General features: G+C 35.1%; 1 protein-coding gene and 2 pseudogenes across 1 annotated transcript; 1 reads left to right on the plus strand and 2 right to left on the minus strand.

Annotated features, from left to right (window-relative positions):
- Positions 1–8,155: 8,155 nt before the first annotated feature.
- On the plus strand, positions 8,156–10,772 carry LOC143592849 (calcium-dependent protein kinase 17-like). The gene is made up of 3 exons (XM_077072663.1): positions 8,156–8,995; positions 9,587–9,883; positions 9,974–10,772. Exons 1-3 carry the CDS (start codon positions 8,413–8,415, stop codon positions 10,510–10,512), a joined length of 1,419 nt encoding a protein of 472 aa, XP_076928778.1. The 5' UTR covers positions 8,156–8,412; the 3' UTR covers positions 10,513–10,772.
- A 971-nt stretch (positions 10,773–11,743) lies between these two features.
- LOC143592860 (dehydration-responsive element-binding protein 1D pseudogene) lies at positions 11,744–12,709 on the minus strand (annotated as a pseudogene).
- Positions 12,710–23,586: 10,877 nt separating this feature from the next.
- On the minus strand, positions 23,587–24,108 carry LOC143592070 (ethylene-responsive transcription factor ERF025 pseudogene; annotated as a pseudogene).
- Positions 24,109–25,823: the final 1,715 nt, after the last annotated feature.

Here is a 25,823-nt window from a genome sequence, read left to right on the forward strand (position 1 = left end):
ACAGATTAACAAATATAGTTAAAAAAATTGTAAGCTAGGATTAACTTTAAAATGAAAAGTGTAATTTATTCAAATAAATAAACAAATGAACACTTAAAACATGTTTTAAGGTGTTTAGGGGTTTTTAGGGTTGCTTTTGCTTATCAAACTAATTTTTCTTTTCACATTTTTTTTACAATTGTTTTGAACTTTGAAGCTATTTGATATTGATTCCTTATATAATATTTATGAGTAAAGCGAATTACTTTGAAAAGATAGTAAAGATTTATTTATTTTATAAAATTATCAATCTCAAACATATAAATTTTCGATATTTTCATATGATGAAAACATAGATACTTAATGCACAATCAAATGCAAGTTGAGAAACCTATAAAAACACTTGCATCCATTATTTTAAAAAGGCTTTAAAAATAATATATATGACCTTTTTGCTAAGCATCTACTTTTCTATATAGACCACTAGATTTTATCCCCCGTATTACATGGGTTGTTATATATTATTTATTTATAATATTTATGTATTTTTTGGATTTAATTTTATTTATATTTATTGTATAAAAATTAATATGCATAGTATTGATAATGAAAGTGCTTCACAAATAAAGAAGATGTTATAACCTGATTTAAAAGCTATATGGGTATAACCCGTTTATTTTTTTACTATAAAACTGTTTTTTAATTATGAGAAATTTGCATTTTGTCTCCCTGTTTTATATCCACGTTTGATGGGTTTACCCCTGAAAAAGATTTTGCGAAGTTTGGGCCCTTATGTTTCTCCGGCGGGTTCCTCTGACTCCTACCATCAGTTGACCCGTCGTTGACCCGTTAAAAAAAAGGAAATTACTATGTTACCTCTGATTCCTTTATAACTAATCGATCTACCCTCTTTCCCTTTATGTTAACATCTCCGGCGATTCTCTCAACCCTTTAATATTTCATTATTCGGCGACCGATTGACGGATGTCTCAATCCAAGTCAAGTAAATTCTCCTCGGGTTCACATTCCAAGCCTTGCCGTGCAGATGAGCTTTGTGTGAGATGTTCATGTGGTGCAACTGATGACCGTCGTTTGAGTCAATCAAAAACTTAATTATTCTAAATAGTTAGAGCAAGTAGGGTATCGTATCACAAGGAGTATGTGGTCAATGCAATTCGTGTACAGACTTAATATTATGAAGTGAATGGTTTTAGTGCTGATCACACAAGCAATTAAAGTGAGTTTATAGAACTAAGCAACGAACGAACAAGCGAGTTGTAAACAATTAAAAAAGCAAATCACACCCGGGAATTCAAGTAAGCAACCAAACAGTAGCTCATGCAACCTAACAGATTGATTATCAACGATTAACTGAAAACTGGTCAACCAGACAAAACTTTAGACGTCAACAATTACTTTACACACGGCACTGGTTATCAAACAGTCCTTGCCAATGTGACTCAGTTAAGGGTAATTGTACGTTTTATCGTATTCAATCTAACCAAACAGTTATATGACTAATTATCTAGCAACTGGTAACAGATCGTTCAGACCAACGTAAACCTAAACCGACCGAACACACAGAAATACTAAATATCAATAATCATATATCAATCATCAATAACAAAACATAAGAATTCTTAATCACATGAGAGAAACTGTAAATGGTTACAAACTATACATCCCGGGTGCGATTCTAGGAGATTAGCCGAGCCTAGACATCATCAAATCTTCGATACGGATGATAGGGATCATGCGGGAGGTCTTGACACGAGCTAGGATAATGGAAATCGCCTCTAAGGCTGCTGCAAATCGCCTTTTTTCCGTAAAAACCGAGTTAGAGTTTTTTGTTGATGAAAAAGAAGTTATAAACAAAAAACCCGTCTGCACCACCCATCGCGATACGCGATGGGGTCTTCAACGGTCCATCGCGTATCGCGATGGACCAGAAAGTCAAAGTTATTTTTAACCCCCATGGCGATACGCTATGGGTCTTCAAGGGAGCCCATCGTGTATCGCGATGGGTCTCCTCACCAGCAATTATCATTAAACTTCTCGTTTCACGTGCTGCACGTCCCGGGTCTTCATTCCATGCTACAGCAGGTCCATATTGAGCACTTTAACATCTGTGACCTGAAATCCAGTAATACACGTATGAAGTATCGAAAGTTCTAGAATAAACAGTTAAAACTAAACAATAAACGAACTAAAACATATACAAATTAACCGGCCATTAGCCGCGACATGTTACCGGATATCCAGGACCGATGCAAACCCGGGGCGTCGATTCTTGTGCTGTGTAAGTTTTAATTACTCACGAATTAGGGTTCTACTCTGTTAATCGATGATGATTTGGTCTGTCGTGTTGCTTAGGTCAATTTTAGGGGTAATTGCTCTAATCTGTGAATCGAATTAGGGTTGTTTGTTTGTTGATATATTTAGTCCGTTACAGAAGGGGAGTTGTGGATGGCTAAAATGGGCTGATGATCCCACATGCCCTAGTTGTGAAAAGGTAATTCAAGCAATGGTGAAGATGATGAACAAGAAAGATGACTTTGCAAGAATGAAAACCAAAGAAGTAACAAGCTTGAAGATGTTGCTAGGAATTAGTTGGTTTTTGTTCTTCGTTTATGTGTGTTTTTATTGATTAGCTTTTAACATTGTCTTTGTTTCATCTATTTACTTTAAATTTGTGTTCCACATTATCAGTCATGTTGCAGCCATGATGAAACTGAGAATGTTGAGTTAGGGAAGGATGATGAGAATGTTGAGTTAGGGAAGGATGATGAGAATATTCAATTTAACCAAGACAAAAGTCAAATGGAAGACAAGGAATATCAATTGGGTGAAGATGAGTTGATGGCTTATTTAGTGCAAGAAGATGACTTATTTAGAACAAGTGAAGAACATGAAATGGATCCTGTTGATGATTATGACCCTGAGGTTGTGAAAGCAGCTTTCAAGTACACTAGTGAGCCGGAAGAATATTACTATCATGATCCATATGAAGATGATCCAGTGTGGGACTCTGACTTGTCAAATGATGATTGTCATTGGAAGTAATATTGTCGTTGGTTTCTAGTATTGTTTGCATTTGAATTGTACTTTAATTTGACATGATTAAATCTATTGTAATGTTTGCATGATTTGCCTACATGCTACTAGTTTTAAAAACATTAAACAAATACTGTCAAAATAGCATACAAACCATCGTGTCCCAAATCAAACACACATGCTACAAGTCTTAAATTGTTTCAAACACAAACCATGATAACACACACATGGTACCAGCAAGTTCAAACAAAAGTATTAAATAAGATCAAACACACACCATCAATCTAACTCAAACACAACTTTATGGTTGACATCATTATGGTTGAATTGGTGCCCTGCAAGTTCTGATGTTGTGTCCGTAACCTCCACATCTTCCACAACTTTTTTCATGCCCCAACCTGGTAAGTCTTCCTCCTGCAGAAAACACTTCCTGAACCTCTTCAATCTTCCTCTTCCTCTTCTTGCTAGCTGCCAATTTCTTCTTCTCACCTAGTGCCTTCTTCCTGCTCTTCTTCGGTTTGCCAATCTGAGTATAATGTTTAGGTGGAGTTATTATTGTTGGGAATTTTGAGGGTGCCCACATATCGGGGCCTAGTATGGGCCTGATTTGGTGATTATACACCTTCTTCCAAGTGTCTAACCAGTAAGCTTCATCAACCCACTTCTCCAATGGACCGACATACATGTTGTTTTCTATCATGTTATATAGGGCTGCCACAGCATGTTTTCATGGCATACCTGTCAAGTCCCATCTCTTGCATGTGCAAGTTCTATCCCCCACATTCACCACACATTGGCTTTTCAGACTTTTAACCTATGAACATATTTGCATATTAACAAAATATTGATTGTAATATCATAGTCATGCAAATATTCATACCTGGTAAGTCACTTCATCAACCATCATAACCGTCAATTTTCTTGCTTCTGTTTGGATTTCATCCCACGCTTTTGTTGCTTGCGGTGTTAATGGGCCCCTTGCAGTGGCTTGCATATTCTTCATAGTCATAATCCTCATGGTCAAATACTCTTTAATATACTCCAAGCATGTAATGATCGGCTTGTCTCTTGCTCCAACAAGTTGCTTGTTGAAAGATTCACAAAGATTGTTCAGCAACATATCACTTTTTGCCCTTCCTGAAAAATGTGATCTTGACCATCTTGCTGCCGGGATCACACTAAGCCAGAGAAACATATCAAGATTTGTTTTCTTAATCTCCTCCATTGCCATGTTGAAGTAGGGGACAGAAGTGGCCGATGCTGCCCTATAAAACAAGCCTTTATACAAATCTACCCTCCAGGTTTGCCTCAAGTTCTCATGGATGTGTCTACAACAAAACCGATGCTCTGCCCTAGGGAAAACACTCTCAACTGCTTGAATAAGTCCCTACAACAGTCAAATCACCATAATTAGTGTACATGATTTAGCCTATCTCAAATATATCCTACGTGTACATACCTTTTGTCGGTCACTTATGAAAGTAAAATTGGCATCATGAGGCAAGTCAAAATCATCTCCAAGGAGATCTAAGAACCATTTCCATGAGTCTGTGCATTCGGCTTCCACTATTGCAAAGGTAACAGGATACAAGCAATTGTTACCGTCCGTCCCAACAGCAGTCAAAATCTGTCCGGGGTATTTCCCTGTCATAAAACAACCATCCAACCCAAGAAGTTCTCTACCAAGCAATTTAAATCCTTTAACCAAAGCAACATACTAAATTGCCTTGTTTTAAGGTTAGGGTTAGCACATGGTTCAACATCTAATTTAATGGTACTACATGGGTTTGCTTTAAGAAGCTCATCAATATAGGATCTGAGGTGGGTTTATTGTTTGGTATGGTCAACATCCTTCCTTTGCAAGGCTGTTGTCTTTGCTCTTCTCATCTTGGATTCAGAAAGTTGTACTTGATGCATCTGCTGGAATTTGGCCTTCAATTCCTTGGCAGATAAGTTGGTGGGGGGGGGGGGGGTTGTAGCTCAACCTCAATCTCTTTGGCAATAGTAGACATTGTGTACAAACCAATTGTTCTACTTCTGAGACAGTCGTGTTTTCTTGGAATGGCCTTCACACACCAATTATCCTCAACAGATTGTCTTAAGATGTGCATCGTCCAAGGGCAAGTGGGTTTCATTTCCCTTTTTTTTACCTTCAACTTTTCCTGACTTGACACATTTGACCCCTCACCAGCAACCAAATTAGGATTGGTCTCCAAACAAATCACCCTAAACCTTAAAGGATCATTCTTCTTGATATACAAATCTCTTCTAGCATGAATAGCATAACTCTTAACCATTTCAGTCAATGTTTCCTTTAATGGTATTAACTGACCAACATAAAATGGACACTCATCATCATTATTTACTTTCCTTCCCCTTGAACTTTCTTAACATACTATTCAAGACACTCAAGCGCTCATCATCAGAGCTCTCATAGGTATCCATGCAAGGATTTAAACCATCATCATCACTAATATGATCACCTGCTGCTTCTACCACATCAAAATCTACAATAGCTTTATACAACCTCATGCCAACTTCTACATCCTCCAAGGGTGTTTGAAAGGCAGCCGTATACTCAGGATCACTTTCATCTGATCGATCACTATCATAATTGTCATCATCTTCCTCACTAGAACTATTTTCAGCACTCTCTTCATCAACACTTTCACCACCCACTTCATGGACACTTTCACCACTCACTTCATGAACACTCTCACCACTCACTTCATGGACACTTTGACCACTCACTTCATGGACACTTTGACCACTCACTTCATGAACACTTTCAAAACCAAAACCAGGTACAAATCCATAATCATAACCACAATTTCAGTACCACTAGTCCTACCATGTTCTACAAAAATCTCAACAATGTGACTACCTATACCATCACTACCTCTAATCATATCACAAACATCTTGAAAATGATAATCTTCAACCAATGGCTTTAAACCCAAATCCAAACTAATACGCGGATGTTTGTAATGAAAACAACAAGCTGTACCACAACCATATTGTAACTTACAAAATATTCCAAGCAACAAACTTTTACAAAATTCAGAAATTTGAACTTCATCAACGTAAGTGATCTTCCTCCCTTCGTATCTTCGCTGACCCTCGGTAGCAAAATACCCTCCATGGAAAAGTTTTATGGTGAACGCATGTGAATAATTTTCACATATAACAACAGTTCATTCAACCCGTTAACAACACACAAGTAAATAAAACAAAAATTTTGAACACACAGTAACACCTTACCATATAGGTCGTACGGGTCACAATACTCACTGTCCGGCCTAATAGAATACGAGGTCGACATTGCGATGTGTGCAGGTTACGTTTGATTTTAACGGTGATCGGAAAAATTAGGGGTTCAATGTTCGAACGGTTGGCCTATATTTGGTTGTTTGGAAAAAAAAAAGCCCTAATTCGGGGGTTTTATTGAATCAGGTGTGTATAAATAGGTAAAAGACTATATTACCCTTCGACGTTAACGGTCAACGACGGGTCAACTGACGGTAAGAGTCAGAGGAACCCGCCAGAGAAACATAGGGGCCTAAACTTCGCAAAATCTTTTTCAGGGGTAAACCCATCGAACGTGGATATAAACCAGGGAGACAAAATGCAGATTTCTCTTTAATTATAAGTAATATATATGTTATTTTTAAAAAAATACGATACTAATTTTTAGTATATCCCTATTTTATAGGATTTTCATATCAAATATTTTGTGAGATAATATTTAATTTAATGAGTTGTTATAACCAGTTTAAGGAATATCTGGGTTTGGTGAGACCTATACCCGTGAATTCGGGTCAAATGCATGCGAAGCCTTCATTTACAAATAATGCAATCTAGTGGCTTGAAAGAATGTAGGAAGCAACCAGATAACTTCCAAATGTTTCGTTTATATATAATATAGATAGATATGTCATTATCTTCCGTCCATTAAAAAATGTAATAATACAATTATCAGTAACTATTGCAAAGAAGCCGAGCTACTCGAGATTGGATCGATAAAAACTTGAATCGAGCAGTGCCTAAAATAAATCCCATCTAGTTATCGAGCCCTGAGCTCGTTGTATAGATCAATTAAGATCGTTGAGCCTTATGTATTTTTAAGTTTTGAATTTTTTGAATTTTTGTGTATTACTTCACATGACACAACCAAGCGCGAGCCGAGCTTTGACTCGTTTTAGGTACCACCACGAGCTTGAGCCAGTTTAGAATCATTTAAGGTTTTTTCAAAATATATTAATATAGTTAAAAAGTATATATATTAATTAATTAATTAATATTATTAAACGAGCCGATCCTGAGCTAAACTCAAGTTCTTGCAAGTTAAATCAAGTCGAGCACAATCCTAGTCGAGTCAGGACTTACCACATTCACATTATATCTGGTTATGTATTAAATATACTCTACCATAGAATATTTATAGTATTATGTATTCCATCCACTATCAGCCAACAACAATACATTGTTTACTATAATTCGAACGTATGCTTTTATGTTTTAAACAACAAGAACAAGGAAAGAAAATAAAAAAATAATAATAAATAAAAAAAATAAAGAATGATAATAAGAAACAATAAATGAAGTCATTGGCCAAAAACACACAACAGAAGAAGACAATCAAGTGGGAGGCTTGTTCTGTTCTTTTTAGGTTGAGTTTGCAAAGGCTAAAGAAGCAGCAGACAATCAAAGAGCCCACATCATATGCCTCCCCTCTAGTGGGGAGATTTCCAAATCCACCTCTCTCTCTCCAGGTTCAACTCTCTCTCTCCTCAATATTAATCAATTTTCAAACTTTTTTCTTGAATTGATATGGGTATTTAGATCTGGGTGATAGTTTAAGTTGAAATCTTGATTGATCTGTATGGTTTTTTGATTTTCTTAAGTGTTTTTAGGCTGTTCTGTTCATGGGTTTCTTAGGGTTTTTGAAGTGGTTTAAGTGTTAGGTTTTATTTTTTGATTTGATCAACTCAGTTTGAAGTTTACCAAGTGGGAAAGTATGAGATGTGTCAGAAACTCATGGGTTTTGTTTATTATTTGTTTTTGGATTGTAAAGTTTGCATCTTGTTGTGTTTCTTGCTTTCTTTTTGAGTTTTTTAGTGTTAAAATTCGAAATTTGGACATAAAAATTGAATCTTGTTATGATTTTGTTTTCAGATCCGAGCTCCATGTGGGGTTTATGAGATGTTGGATTTATGTTGCATTGTAAGTTAACCAAGGATTATGTGCTTCTGAAACCAAGTTCAGAAAGTTTGACCTAAATTATACTTTTATTAAAGTCAAACATTTAAATTCAACAACTTGGGGCTGCTAAATAGTTTGAATCTTGAAAATCACAGTTAGGGTTTTCCAATATTTTCTATGGCTCTTGCCAAGAACGACTACGAATCGTCTTTCAAACTATGCAATTGCTATAAAGTTGAGAACTTGACCGAAACTATATTGGAAACCGATCAAACATCGAATCTAAAAGATCGGTATGTTCTTGGAGCTCAATTAGGGTGGGGGCAGTTTGGGGTTATCAGAGAATGTTCAGATAAGTTGACCGGTGAGTTACTCGCGTGTAAATCAATTTCAAAAAACCGGCTTGTGACGGATGAAGATGTTAGAAGTATTAAACTGGAGATTGAGATAATGACTCGGTTATCGGGGCACCCAAATGTTGTTGACCTCAAAGCTGTTTATGAGGAAGAAGGTTATGTTCATTTGGTTATGGAGTTGTGTGCGGGTGGAGAGCTTTTTCATCGGTTGGAACAACAGGGACGGTTTTCTGAGTCCGAAGCAAGAGTTTTATTTAAGGATTTAATGCAAGTGGTGCGGTTTTGTCATGATAAAGGTGTTGTTCATAGAGACTTAAAGCCTGAAAATATTTTATTAGCAACCAAAGCTTCTTCTTCACATATAAAGTTGGCTGATTTTGGTCTTGCAACTTACATTAAACTAGGTATGTACAGAAGTTTTGTCTGATTGGTTATGTTTATGTTGTAAAATCTTGAAATTGGAATCCTGTAAGTTGTAAAATCAAGTAACCATAGGCTTGCATTAAAGTTTTTTTTTTATGCTGATATTGATCATATGCTCATCATATGCGTATGCACTTTTGTTTCTCAAGTGAAAAGGTACAAAATCTGTTGAAAAGTTTGTTATTAAATTATGAAGTTAGGATCTTGTAAAGTCAAGAAACATTAGGTTTACATCCAAAGTTTTGTTCTTTTTGTTGTTGTTGGTTGTATGTTCATCATATGCATATGCCCTTATGTTCACTATTGAAAAGGTACAAAATTTATAGGAAACTTTGTAAAAGCCTGAAATTGGGATTTTGTAAAATCAAGAACCAATAAATTATTAAATTTACATTTAAAGTTTTGTCCTTTTTGTTGTTGTTCATGTGTTCATCATCAGCATATGCCCTTTTATTAACTAGTGAAGATACAAAATTTGTAGATAACTTTGTGAATGTGCCAAAATAGCAGCAATGAGTTATAATACAAAATTTATCCAAATATTATAAATCTTGGAATTGATTTTGAAACAGGTCAAAGGCTACATGGAACAGTCGGGAGTCCATTTTATATAGCTCCAGAGGTACTCGCGGGCGGTTACAATCAGTCAGCTGATGTTTGGAGTGCAGGTGTTATTCTCTATATCCTTCTTAGCGGTAAACCCCCGTTTTGGGGGAAAACTAAATCCCGAATCTTTGATGCTGTTCGAGCCGCTAGTTTGAGATTCCAGTCAGATCCCTGGAATGGAATCTCTGATTCCGCAAAGGAATTAATTAGAGGAATGCTTAATACAGATCCTTCTGTTAGGTTAACCACTCAACAAGTTCTTGGTAATTAACAAAAACCCGTATCAAATTATTATTCATGTTTTTCCTCGGTTCAAGAAATCTGATGACTGCTTTCTTTGATTTTATTTGTAGATCATGTATGGACTAATGGCACGGACCGGATCTCGGACTCACTCCCGAATCCTGGAGAATTGGAGATAGCCGGAAGCCCGTCTTTATTAATGGCCCGGAATGCTGACATTAGCTTCGGGCTGGGCTCACCGATTATCCGTGAAGCATTTTCTTCGTTTCTTATGGAGCCCGTGACACCTCTGGTGAACGCTTGCGGGTTTTCATTCCGTAGCAGTGGCGGGTCATCAACCGCCACTCTCGATTTCTGCACACCGATCCACTCGAGTCTGAGTTTTGCATTTTTTGGAGTCGGGCCCGAGGCTGAAAACGGGTCTTTGGTTGTAAGCATATCGGAGGAAACGAGAGACTTGAAAGAGCAGAAATCGGGTGAGGTGAAACGGGGAAGTGGGTCTAGAATATGGGGGAGTTATAACAAGCGGAACCGAACGATCGGGCTCGGGGAGTTTGAGCCGTTGGATGTGGTGGTTGCGGAGTCGGTCATCCGGTGGGCGTCTTGCACGCATCTATCGACGGCTTTGAGGTCTGATTTTGTTTGTTGAGAGTGTGGCCATAATGTGTGTTGTTTGGAAGTGGTTTGTGGGTTTGGTGAAATGTATGTTAGTTGACCTGTTAGTTACTAAAGATGATGTAGCATGTTTAGACTAGATGGACTGTTATGTGCATTACTAATATTAGTCACTTTGGTTGTCTTGACTTTTGATTTTTGGATTGGATGGATGGTGATGGTCTTAATTTGAGGACTGGTGTTTTGTTGTGTTTAAAATTGTGTACCTATTCCTATCTTTTATTGGATTCCATAAAAGGTTTGTCACAACTGAATCACACTTTTATCACTTTTTTTATGTTTTAACTATGTTTAGCATGATTGTAATTCTTTTGGAATGTCTCTTGTTTCTATTAGAGGTGTTTACAGTCTGGTTTTGTTAATTTGATGGAAACTTTGGATCAACATGTTTACTAAGTTTCGAAAAACGACAAATCAAGCTGACCAGTTTTGGTGGATTGGCAAGGCAGACAGGTTTGATGGTTTGATATAATCTTTTTAAATCATTAGTTGGTATTGAATATGTATTCATGGTTATAGTACAACACTATATAAGTATATATTCAAAAAATTGAAAAATAAATATATGCCAATAATAAGGTTAAACTACCAAACCTGAAACCAAAGCGTGAATTGAATTGTTTGAATCTCATACTAGTTAGCCTTGTTTCGGTTTACTCATGTAACAATTTGGGGGCAAATTTTTAATGTAACAATCAACTTGAGGGGTTATGTAAGTATGTAACTATTAACTTAGTAGGCATTTTGGTTATTTAAGTATATTTAACTATTAACTACCAACTTGGCGGACTTTAGTCCATTAACTATGGCCCACGTTGCCATTGTTGATTTGTTGCAACTTGCTACTTGCCAAACAACAAAAGTTCTTTTTCATCTCTGCAACTTGCCAAACAACAAAACTGAACTTTAGTTTCAATAGTGAATCACAATAGGCATAGTCCTTTTTACAAGATATTAATACTATTTAACTATTTCTCTAAACTTCTTGTGAATCTATTTATTTGTTTATATCATGTCAAATTTACTTATGTTGTTTGCTTATCATTGCTCATTCTTTGTCAATTGTCTGTTTCTTGACCGGCTCATTCTTAACACTTTTTTGCTCAATGAGAAATCTTGAATCCGTCATTATCTAGACGACTCAATCAATATTAACAATTTTAACAGGTCAAGTTTCTACGTCAAGTACAACAATAAAATTTCAGTTTAGGGGCAAAAAGATTGATTCTCATTTTTATATTTTTAACCGATTTTGTATAAGCCTATTAAGGGCTAAATATTGTACTACAATATTATTATTCTATCTAAATTTAACATATCTACATTCTAAATTCAGAAACTCCACAATGACACATCAAAAGACCATTCCAAGTCATCATGACACGTGTCATACCCAACCATCCGAGGTGGCGGTAGCATCAATCCTTCCGCCATGTCATCCAGCAACCTTGGCATCTCAAAAACCACATCCTCGTCAACATAACCCACATTAATCCTCGTACACTCACTGTCTTCCTCTTCCTCCAACTGCCGGAACCCCTGAGCTGCCTTCACGGCCGCCTTTTGAATATCCTTCACACTGCCCGAACTCGGGACGGGCAGCCGCCACACCGAGTCAGCAAAATTCAAACACGCTGACCGGCCACGCATGGCCAAAGCCGCCACGTCATGAGCACGTGCTGCCATGTCAGCAGTGGGATATGTTCCCAACCACACCCGGGTTTTGGTGTTGGGTTCTCGGACCTCACACACCCAGTTGCCGGAATCACGCCGTCTTACTCCACGGTAAACCGGGTGACGTGTCTCTCTAAACTTCTTCCTGCCAGCTCGCTTCTTGGGGTTTCTTGAAGCCAACATGACATCATCGGAACTTGAAGAAGAAGAAGAAGAAGAAGATTCAGTTTCAGGTGATAGTGAGTTGAATTGGATAAAGGTAGTCATTATTATTATTATTATTGCTGTTGTTATTATTAACTGATGAGAGGATTATAGTTTTGAGTGAATTAATGTGAAATTGTTTATATATATATATGGGTATGGGTATGGGTTAAGTGAAGTACTACTTACTGTACACGGAGTGATAAGAACACAGCTGGGGATGAAAGTTATGGGAAAGTTGGGTTTGATAGTGAGATATGGGTAACTTGGCCACTTGGGTGACTTTGACTAATATTTTGTTTTTTTATTCTTCCCACTTGCTGCAACTCCAATAAATTCTACATGCTTCTAATTAGTGTTTTATCTATGGTAATACAGTATAACTCGGACGATAGTAAAACTCACGCATTATTGGTTTCGGGTGTGTAGGCGGTAAGTCGATGCGAGTTCGGTCGATTTTAGTTACCAACGTTATGGTATCGAAACTAAAACCATAAATAAAACTAAAAAATAATAAAATTGAGGTGGACCAATGAGGTAACTTCAGCCGGTAAACTCGAGCGTTGGTATAACCTGAGCGTTGTTGATCCCCCGATATTCAGGGCTGTGGAGGTGAGTCTACGAAAATTCGATCGGTTTTTTTTCACTTTGGTACGGTACCATTACTAAAAAAAACAAAATTGGCATTCGGTCGGTTTTCATTGCGTTCTTTAAGGTAACAGAACTAAAACAAAAGGCAAAATGTCTACGTAAATTCGATCAATTTCTGTCACATTCGAGATTGTGCCCGAACAAAAAAAAGGCATATGATCAGTTTTCATTACGTTCGTTACAGTAACGAGACTGAAAAATAAAAACGCAAAATGACGAGAACTTATAGGGTACCGCAAAGTGGCCTAATGGGAGGAAGGGGGGGGGGTATGCAACACTAAAATTTTTATTTGTAATTAGTAATAGTGATAGTAATTAGTACAAAATTTCCATTTCATGAATGGTGAGGTGAGAATGGTCTCGCCCACGGAGACCGCCATACCTCTCTCTCCCTCCCATCAGGCCCGACTTCGATAAAGTAAAAAAAATTTGGGTCGAAGACGAAATTTGTTTAGGCTTTAATTTAAATGTGTATTTTATTGGTTTAAACAATTAAATTTTTATATAGGTTTACTTGGTCATAATTTGGGTTGTGTAAAAAAATTATATAAAAATAAGATTAAATATGTCTAAAATGAGACTATAACCTATAACCTTTTGGTTGAGAGTAATAGCCCTTTACCACTAGACCAAACTAGTGGTCATGTAATTGAGTTTAAACATTAAATATAAATATTTTTTTAATAAAAATAAATATAATTTAAAAAAAAAATTCGGGCCTAACGGGTGTCGGGCCTGTGGACGTCGACCACCCCGCCACCCCTATGGGCCGGCCTTGCCTCCCACTATCATATTAAAAAGATCGTTATTAGTAAATATGGCGGAGCGTAATTCTAATACCTTCCCCCATCAGGAGTGGTGTTTGCATGGTGCGATACTAGTCAATGGTGAGGCATTTTTTTTACCGTTGTTAAGGATACCATTACTATTAGAAAGTGTGAAGTGGATGCTCGTATATGACACTAGTTGGGGATTCGATGACTAATGGAAGTTGTTTGGAAATACCTTTATAGTTGTTTTGGATTGTCATATTTGATGAAAAATGGTATGAAAATAACAATTAGTACGTAGTAAATTAGTACAGATAAATAGTAACTTGGAGGAGTGGTAAGTGGGCATTAATGGTAATTCGGTCGTCATTAGTCATTAATTAAGTTATTTTTATTAGAGTTTTTACATATGGTTTTTTACTAATGTAACTATCTAACTACAGACGATGTACGTATTCCCGCAAACTAAAACGTTAGGATTGTTCGTTTCCTATATTGTTACTTTATGTGAATTATTGATTGAACATTTGTGAATATCAACAAAAAAGTTAATATCATAGTAATCTTTACGAGATTCACCAATAGGGCTGTAAGCGAACCGGACGTCCGGCGGACGTCCGGGCGTCCGTTCGGCAAGAAGTTCGTTTATGTTCACCCGTTTAATAAACGAACCGGACATGGACACAAAAATTTCGTTCGGTAAGCTTAACGGACGAACACGGACAATGGCCAAGTCCGTTCGATAGTGTTCGTGAACGTCCGGTAACGTTCATCCGATTACGTCCGGTAATGTCCGTTAGGTATCGTTAGTGTTTATATCCATCCAGTATTGTAATTTAACTGCAGAATTTCTAGTGTTATTAATAACACTTTTATATTACTACACATGTTTGATGTCTCTTATATTACAGTGATCCACTTTATGTTAATATATTAAGTGTTAAGTATATTTGGATGTTATATGGTGTAATTCCTAATTTGTATGTGAAGTTGTTTAGATATATGCTTGGTGTCAATATGCAACCGTTTATATTTGTCCATTAGTGTTCGTTGTCCATTAATGTTCAAATGTTTGTTTGTCCATTAATGTCCATTAGTGTCCGTTTTCCCATTATTGTCCGTTAACGTCCGTTTAAAATATTAACGGACGGACATGGACGGACACGGACAAACTCAATTTCTTAATGGACGGACACGGACATGAATTTTCGTTCGGTAGAGTGTTCGTGAACCGTCCGTTTGTCCGTCAAAAGCTTAACGGATGGACACGGACATGCTCTCGTCCGGTTCGGTCTGGTCCGTGTACACCCCTATTCACCAAGGATATTATGACCCAACTTCGTAACATGCATCTTTTTTGTATTTTGTTTGTATATACATATACTAGACGAGTGCCCGCGCGATACAGCGGGTCTTTGAACGCGGTATCTATTAATCACGTAACAATTATGAGTGTTCATGGTTCAGTTTAAAACCTTGAAACCGTTTAAACTGGTTATCGGTTTGGTTTACCGACTGGGTTGTTTACTTTCAGTCGTTTTTTTACTTCCTTTATCCTTTCAAGTATTATATTTTGACTTAGTTGGAATTGATGATACAGTTATATTAATAATCATTTTAAGCAAATTTTATTACCAAAGCTTAAACTTTTAAACCAAATCAGAACCAGACCATTAATAACAGTTTGGTTTCAATCTTTAATGGTTTAGTTTTCATTTAAAAACAGTTAAAACCGGCATTGAACACCCCTACGTAACATATTAATTTTTTCAACTGAAAAATTTATAATAATATTATATACAAATTAAAGAGAATAAAATACTCGTTTTTATGGTGCAATATTTTTACAAAAATATATTAACGTATGAAAAACTTATTGTCGTTTAAAAATCGTGGGTGAGAATGTGGTTTAAAGTTGAAACTAAAAACATGATATGTTTAAAGACGAGGGGCAAACTTGTAAGTTGAGTGAATTGTGTTTAAAATACAAGTTTACCCTTAATTACACATGTAATTCATGCTTTAAGTGTTTTAAATTACTTAGTAATGAGTGTCTTAATTTGCCCTTGTTTGATGTATTATATATAGTATAGATAGTATAAAAAAAAGTAAAATCGTTACAGCCGTTTTGTTTTTTTCGTTTATAATAAACCTGAGATTGTATTTTATGATGCTATACGAAAATTCAGTTCTTTTATATTGTACACTTTATCATCAACTAGATATTAAGGAAATATACATAATAAACTAATTTTAATTTTATTAGATAAGTATTTTATTTGATCACTTTTTTACTTTTACTCCGCATATTTACCATTAAAATCATCACACGTGCACTTTGTAGGTATTAAACTCGGAACCACTTAGTTGGAGAGCACGCAACTTTACCACCACTATATTGCTTTAAGGACATCTAAGAGATTAGATAATATCATGGTGTGAATGCTCTAACGAAATGTAGCATATGCTTAATTTGATTTTCTTATTTCTGTTGCATATGTAAAATCAGGTGATTATTGTGTACGGCTGTATCCCTCATTGCTTTTCAATCTAAAAGCTAAGTTGATGGAATCATGATCGAATCTAAGATTCTTCATGCTAGCTAGAAATATTATCCTCAGATCATGCTTTGTTTCTTTTCGGTGATGTAATCTTGTCCAATTTAATTTGTTAAATATACATGATGTTACTTTTTGCCTAACTCAATATTTTTATTTGCAACTTTTGACAGCAAAAAACCATAATCGATCATTGAAAGGTAAAAGAGTCAAGTTGCATGTAAGTTATTCGAGTTTAATTGTTGCATTAAAAGGTTAATATAGAATGATCGCTAGAACGTTTATTTTCTTAAGTGTACGCCAATTAAATATGTGAATAAAATACAACTTTAAAACTAGCATATTGGCGTATATGTTAATACTAGATGGGTGCCCGCGTGATACGGCGGAGTGTACACGCAACTTGACATTATATGCATATTCATTGTCAGTACATACATCATCTGATGACTGATAGACCGAAATTGGACATGTTGCTCATGCAAAGCCAGGTGCGTGTAACCGAATATTGAACACGCGTAGCCGGACCGGAATGCACGCTACTATCATTACAGCATGATTAACCAACACCAGACGTGTAATTCATGCCGATTACCGATGTGGGGCGTTGGGTTTAGCCCTTACCAAGATTGGACTATGTGCATTACGTGGTGTTAGACACGCATTTATCGGTCCTAGTACATGCAAACAAAGACATTTGTGTAACCAGTGACTAAAATCAAGAAGCAAAGCTGAAATATACAATAATTTCAAATAAATGACCCGAGCTCGCTCGACTCGCCATGTTGCCGGTTATAAATTGGTAATCACGTAACCTGATATTTAAAAAAAACTAAAAAACTATAGCAATATCATACTCAAATTAAAGAGAATAAAATGTCCGTTTGTATGATGCAATGTTTTTGAAAAAATATTAACATATGAAAGTAATGACCGTTAAAAATGTGTGAGGGTAGTTGGTTTTGAATTAGGGAGTATATGTTTAATTATTATTTAAATTAACAAAAAAGTAGTGAAGTTGATGGACTAAAGGTGTAAGTGTATTTTGAAAGAATAGAAGTTACGTAATACTTGTGACTAAAGACTTAATTACCCCCAATAACTATATTTTATATGCATTGTGTGTTGTAAATAAAACAATGAGTTTAATATCTCTTAAAATTTAAAAGGTCCGTAACTCATGCTTTATATATAATATAAATATAGATTAAATATAAACAAAGTAAAATGAGGATGTGTCAAGAAAATTGGGTAGATAATGTTAATACAACACCGATCAGATTTTGATGAAAAAAATACATATTTGATCAAAGTTCTCTTACGTTTGTCCGGGATCACCATAACAAATGGAACACCCTTCTGCCTAAAGAACAAAACCTAACTCAACCTAGAATAAATTGCTTAAGTCAAGACTCGAACCCACAACTCCCAAAAGGAAAGTCATCATGTTATGTTGGTTTATTATCTGGTTATTTTTATATTCGGGTAATTTGGGTTCGGTTTTTTTCGAGTTTGGTTAATCGGATTTCGAGTATTCTAAAAAAACCACAATGCTAATATTAAAACAACATATTATTCTTTGCTCGTAATGTGAATAACCAAATAATAAACCAGCATAATCCGATAAAACAATTCTAAAGAAGAGTAAAACAAACTTCAACCATAATTGTCTTCAATCAAGCATGATTAGGATGTTCGATTACGGTTGCTATTAGTCATAAACGAAAAACATAGATAAACAATAAACTATCAACCTATAATAGGTGAAATGACAACAATCGATTTAGGCAGCTTTAGTGGCTAAGACTTATAGACCATTATACATAAAAAAATATTTGGTTTTAAAACTAAGAGTTTATTCGGGTTAACCCGAAACCTATAAATCAGATCCGAGGACCAACCTGAATTACATCGATTTGGGTTAGTTTTTTCTCGGGTTCAGTTTGTTCGGTTTCATGTATATGTTTTTTGGGGTTAGATTTCGGTAAAATGACCGCGAAGTTGATCAAACGTTACATTTAGACGACTAATACACATATTTGACATGTAAATTAAACTTGTTTTTATTAAATAAATTTAATTTTCTTATTTTATTATAAGATAAAAACAATACTGATTTGTTTATAATAAATAGACAAAAACCATGACCTTGTGGATAATACATTAGTCTTCGTTTGAATGTTTAAAGATGTGGTGAATGATAAGGAGACAGGCTGGTTATGTTGCAACTTGCAAGTTGGCTGGTTGGCCCTTATCTAAACCAAACGTCACCCGTATCGCGTGTGAATTTCGTGTTTCTAAAAATCAATTTCACCTTTTCACTTTTTAACTTACGCTCTAAAAATTAAGCAAATCAGTTTGGGTTGGGTCTAACCAAGTCGTGTTTTTTTTGTGTGTGTGTGTGTTTTTGTGTGGGTACCTTTGTTATTAGAAATTATTAACATAATAAAATAAAAAAAATTACACTATAACTCACATTTTTAAAACATGGGTAACTTTGTTATTCGAAATTATCCAGAAACAAAAACAAAACAAAGCTATGCTATAAATTTAAGAATTTTATTCTCTTTCATTCAGGTACCCTAATATTATACTTTTCGAAGAAATATGTGTCTTTATTTGTGTATTTAAAAGAAACCCATATATGTGTGCGTGATTATGTCCATGCGTAATTATTTTAGTTAATGTCTTATTATTTTCTTCATGTATTATTACTTTTTTCTTATGATATGTAATTATTTATACTGTATATAATATAAAGCTTTTGGGCAAATTAAGATATAAGTTTCCAAATAATTTACAACATTTAAAGTATGATGTACACCTAATAAATAATGTAGTTTAGTTACAATATTGTCCCTTAAACTTTACTAATTTTTGTAAATTTAAGAAATAGTTACAACCTTGACTTTTTAAATTTTAACATATATTCTTTTAAATTTCATTTTTAAACTAACTTTCACCCACAATTTTTAAACGATCATAATTTGTTCATATGTTTTATATATATATTTTTTTAAAATGCACCATAAAAACACGCATTATGTTCTCTTTAATGCGAGTATGGTATTGCTGTATTTTTTTTGGTTAAAAAGAATTAATATATTACTTAGCGGTGTTTGCAATCCGGTTTTGATAGTTTTTAAATTAAACCGTGAGCCAAAACATTAGAAATGGTTTTTTGCTATCGAAAACCAAAACCAAAACCAAACCGTTGATAATTGAAAACAAACCATTACCAATGGTCTTTGTTTCCCGTTGCATCGCGTGGAAACCCATCGGATTGTAAATTATGTGTATTTAAGTCCATAGTTACAAATATGCCACCTCATGGCCATGGATGGATTGATTGGTTATTTATATTTATGCTGCCACCTCATCGATTGATTGGTTATGTATATTTATGCCATCACGTGTTTTAAATTGCAATCAAGATTGAATGTTTTCGTATATCTTTCAAAATCACAAACATTAAATGGATAAAAGAATATTTCAAATCAAATTGCAAAATGCAAAGTGATGGGGTATTCCGTATTTTAGATATCTAAAGCCCATTAGGCTAGGCTAAAGTAAGAGCCCATGTAATAAGTTTACCTTAAAAGTTTACGAATAAATTCTAGGCCCAAACCGGTTTAATTTATAAACGAGTTGAGTTAAGTCGACAAAGTCATAACCGGTTCTGGTTAAACCAGGCCGGGTTTGACCAGGTTCAGCCGGTTTTAATGCATATGGTTGCAACCTGATTTCAATCCTACAGTTTGGGTTAGTTTCAAGCCGGTTTGGTTTCCAAGATAGTCATTTTTGTTTAAACCCTACCCAACTAGTTACTAATATACATCCTTTACTAATTACTCAGTTGGATTACATATTTTTCCGTCACTATCAAACATACGAATACGATAGTTGAGAGCCACATGTGTACCAAAACTTCACAAGAAGACTGTCAAGCTAAATATCTTCTCTTAAAACAAAACTTCACAATTAATTTCCGCCAAAGATAGAGTGACATGTGTACCAAAATGATATTATTTTAAATCTTTGGGCCATGCAGTGTATTACGTGTGGGCCTGGTCTACTGTTTAGGCATTTGTATATGTTTTATGAGACATATATATCCAGTTATCCACACATGTGAAAGTACTTGCAAGTTACAACCGAGATCACGAGGGATGCATCAAGTTAAATCTGAATCTATAATATATATACCTAAAATATATGAAAGCTTTTGACTTCAAAACTTGAGAATCTATTTATAAATCGTTTTCTTACGTGTATATCTATATTCTATATAATTACCTACTAAAAAAATCTTATGTGTCACTCTCTGATCAATCCCTCTTATAACAGTATAACACCACCAAATTGTTTTATTCTTGAATAGTGAAATCCTATGTGTTTGACCCGTTTAAGTTAAAAAATTAACGGGTCATTAGTCTCATCAAACCCATGTAGTCTTTAAACTGATTACATCTCATTTATTTGTGAAATAATTTCATAATCAAACAATAATTTCCGCGGGTCAAGGATCTCATCAAACCCGTATAGCCCTTAAACGAGTTATAACATCTCATTTAAGATAAATAATAAACGGGTCATGGGCCTCACCAAATCCGGATAGACCTTAAAATGGCTATAACATCTTATATATTTGTGAAACTCCTTTATAATCGAACATTAATTTTCACAGGTTATGGGTCACACCAAACCTGGGCTAATAAACGGATTATAACATTTAATTTATTTGTGACATTCTTTCATCATCAAACACTAACTTAATTTATCTCCTCGACATATTTTCCGATGTCTGTCAATAATCTCCATCGTTATTAACTTTCGATTACCACCCACCATTGTCAACCTCCCATCTCATGCATCAGTTATCATCGTCAAACATATGTGTTTGTTTACACAAACGGATATAAACACACTAATACACAAACGAACAAATATAAAAATAAAATAGATGATGCATTCAAAAATGAACATAAATTGATCAAACTAAGTCTAAGTATACTGCAAACTTTCTTACGTTCGAGTATTTGATACTTTCAAACAATAAATAGTTTTCTAACAACTTAGGCCACTACAAATCCAACTTTCTATTTGCGTCGGTCTTGCGCTAAACCTATAACAGGTCAATACATTTTCGCGAGTAAGAGAAAAAAATTGGTAAGAGTCAGAACTAGCCGGGTCAAACTAGATTGGATAAAACCGATTGATGTATATTTGTTTATTTTAAAATAACTCACACTTTACATAATGACTTGACTACATCTTTTGATTAAACCCAAACATGTATGGATAATGTAGATATAAGAAAACTATATGATATTGCTTTAACTTTTATAACTTTAAAACTTACCAAAATAATAATAAATATTAATCAGATTTAAACTATACGGTCCATTGCGGCCGACTGAAGCTCCATAATCTCTCTTCTTCGTTCCCTCACCACTCCTTTATCATGGGCCTCTTAAATAGTATTTAAGAAGGGGCTTGCTAGTGTTAACATTAACTTTAGTGGCCCCTCTTCACCCCGTAACTCTAGATTCCTCTCTATTTGGAAAGTTTTGGTCCCTTTATGGATATTGAAATGTTTTTTTTTAACAACGAATTTCACAGTTAAGTTAGACCGCAACTCCTTACTGAGGAGCCCCACCATCCCCACTTAGGCCAGACTATGTTGTCTTAACCGGGCCCATGCTGGCATTCGAGTTTGGCTTGGCGTACCCCGAGAAAATTTCCAGTCAGTCACCTGTAACTAGACAGATGGTGTACCTCCACAAGAGAAGCCTCTCTGGAGTAAATACACTGTAATAGAAAACTCGGGGGCTTCAAGTTCGAACCCTTCAAAAAGGATAGACACTTATCCATCATTAGCATAACCATTCCATCAGAGGTGGAAGGTTAATTTGAAAGTGTGTAATTTTGAAAAAAATTAGTATTTTCATTTTTTTTAATTTAAATTTGTTTAGAGATGTCGTCAATGTCAAGTGTGACACAATCCTGTTTATGTAAATGTTTTAACATATATCATACCCAATTCTAGTTACTCTTCCATTGCATTTAAAGCCGATGTAACATATACGTAGTTAGAGTTCATGATAACAAATGTATGATATTATAAAATGTTTGTAAAAACATAGCAATAGTTGATGAAGTAATGATTTATCCTAAGAGGATGAAATTACTTTTCGATTGCAATTCTCTCAAATCACATGCAACTTTATACATTTCTTTTGTCGCTTCAAATATCTTTAATGCTTAATTTGTTTCCAGACTAATAGATGAACAATACATTTGGTAAGTGTTTGGTATCCAGTAATCCAGAAAGACATTCTGACTTCCATATTTCAATTGCCATTATGATGATAAATGACTGACTTAATAAAAGGAAACACTAAAAAGCTACAGAAAATCCTTCCCGAATAACATTTGTTGCCACTAAATAAGTTCATCTGCCACAAATCATTTCATCACAGTCAACAGCGGAGTTAGTATCGTGATGAAAATGATTTTTACTTTTTAATGTCACAATTCACAAAATCGTTAACGAACAAAATTTCTTGTAAGACCATTATTTATATATGCAGGTCTACTCAGCATGCCGTATCAACTTACCACACATTCGTCCCACAAAATATCCATCTTTCTCACATTCAACATACTTTCTAACATTTAATTATTTTATTTGTGAGAAAAAATATATATATATATATATATATAAAAAACCAAGACTGGCGCTAGCTCTTACCTACGTGCGGAAGCTGCAGATGGCAAAAACGCCGCATGTAAGGCAGATGAAATCAATGTCGGCGATGAGCGGGTTACAACACCCGCGTTGGTTAGACAGTCTAACCGACAAATTTCATGGCAAATCCTTTCTATAAAAAGGTATTTGCGACGGTTTTATCCATTACAAGTTCACAAGTATAGTCATTCATTTGTCATACACTAGCTAATGGAGCTGATCTTTAAATATATTTCTTGATATATATTAAGAAAATAAATAAAATGAAAATGGATCCAACAACTTAATAAAACACAAACAACTTATTACCTACGGAACATCACAAGCTTTCGTACAACGTTGCATTTACCTATTAAACACCACCAACTTTATAGAACATTCGAAAAAGAATATTCCAGATCTTCAAACTTACCGGCTGTTGGCCGACACTAAACTTGTTCTCATTCGTCCCCTATATTCTCTCCATCGGAATTAACTTCCTCATTCATGTCGGGTAACATATACTGTCGGCTGATCCCAAACACTCTTTGATCATCACCTACAACTTCTCTTGTACTTGTGCTTTGTGTCCCGGTAGTGCTGGCACCACTAGTTTCATTATCCAAAGCTCGTGCAATGGCAGCCCTTGAGGCTGCTGCACGGACTTCATCAGCGGTGCGGCACTCAGGAAGTGTGCTGTAATGAACAGAGTCAGGAAAGTTCAGTACAGCATACTTTCCTTTTAGTGCCAATGCTGCCACGTCATACGCGGCAGCAGCCATATCTGGCGTAGGATATGTGCCTAGCCAGATACGGCTGGACTTGTTTGGTTCCCGAATTTCTGACACCCATTTCCCGGATTGGTTTCGAATGCCGTGGTAAACTGGGTGTCGGGTGGAGGAGCCACCGGCGCCGACAGTAGGAGAAGGGTTGCTGTCATCAGCAGAGTTCGAGTTCGAGTTCCGGCTTCGACGGTCAGCCATGCAATCTCATTGGATGGATTTTAGAGATATTAATATACGAATAGATTCTGTCGGTGGTAACTGGAAACGTTATAGACCAGCTATTATGTGAAAAAAGAAAAAAATAATAATGCATACAACACCCTTATTTATTTAATAGTTATGTTTCAGTATGTCTTTTTTTATTATTATTAAATTATAGTATGAAGCGTCACTTTAGTTATATAATGTTTGATTTACGAAGTGGAAATGATTATAATAAACGTGTGGGTCAAATGGATTGGGCTAATTAATCGATTACAAAAATAAACTTATGATTAATCATAGACAGACTGGGTATACATAGATAGACTATGAACATTCACAACGTGATGTACACATTTAAAAAATGTGTAGAAAACATAATGCATTTTATTCACACTTTATATTACTACAGTTTATAAAATAATATAAATGTGTTTTAAAAAATTGTATACAAGATTTTCTCTAACAAAGTTCAAGCAATTAGCTAGCTAGCCAAAACACCAAAATACGACAACCATTTACAAATTAAAAGCACATCAATTTTTTAAATCTAGAAACTTAATTTTACCCTTATATTTGACTCAAATAAAGCTACACTTTTGTCTCCTCTACAGTATTTTATTATAGGGCCTTTTACCTTCAAATATAATTTCATTGCAAGTTTCTCAAAAATACCAACACTTCATTATAGATTCTATAACGACCTTTTGGACCACTTTAAGCTTAAACGAATCAAGTCACATATTATGGCGTAAGGACAAAAGATCTTTGATTATAAAGGCTTATAACGGGCTTAAGACACAGACACACAGTTCAATTAAAAATGCATGTTCAACTCCCCTATGCAACAGGGTTTAATTTTCACAAGCTTTTTTTCTTTTTTCTTTTTGGCTTAAGATATTTTTTTTGTTAACTTTTTTTTTGTGGCTTATTAGTTTATTTTCACTATTAAGTGTCTGTACCGTTGATACTTAATGAATTACTGTCGGTTCGCTTCCATCGCGTAAGTGTTTTTTTATTGTCAATTTTAACCGAATTCACGTCCGTTAAAACATAATTTTTAATCTTATTTTTGTTTTAAATATGTTAATTTGTTGTGATTGGGTATTAACTTTTTTTTTGTTCACTCCCGGTGCTGTGACCCGATATCAACCGAGCTCGCATCGACTTGGGCTGCCCCATCATGCGACTATTACCAATTGACTACACGTCATTCTAAAAATGTTTTTCTATCATAAACTATATGAGCGTCAATGCTACTCTGGGCATTTTCTTTTTAGAGTTAGCGTTACATATATAATCAATACCAACCAAATTTGCGTTATTGCGTTGCCGTAACATGAGGGGGTTTGAATTTTTAATATCTCGTATTTAAACAAGAAGAATTTGTTATGTACTTTCTACTTACCATAGTTATTAAGACTACCCGTAGTGGGCATGAAGTTTGGGCGATTTTGGGCAAAAAGGGGCTACAACACCGTCTCCTGGACGAAATGTGGGGGTGGGGGAGAGGAATTTATCGCCTTGTGTTGTGTGTGTATATTATTATTATATATATGTGTGTGTGTGTGTTATTATTATTATATATGTGTGATATATATATATGTGTGTGTGTGTTATTATTATTATATATGTGTGATATATATATATAAGATGAGTATCATTACAGAACTGCTAAATTATTTAAGAACTTGAAAGAACCCTTAAAAACT

This window comes from Bidens hawaiensis, unplaced genomic scaffold (genome assembly GCF_021521415.1).
Source record: "Bidens hawaiensis isolate Kalapana, Puna unplaced genomic scaffold, B.hawaiensis_p1.1 tig00001685_1, whole genome shotgun sequence".
Taxonomy (NCBI): domain Eukaryota; kingdom Viridiplantae; phylum Streptophyta; class Magnoliopsida; order Asterales; family Asteraceae; genus Bidens; species Bidens hawaiensis.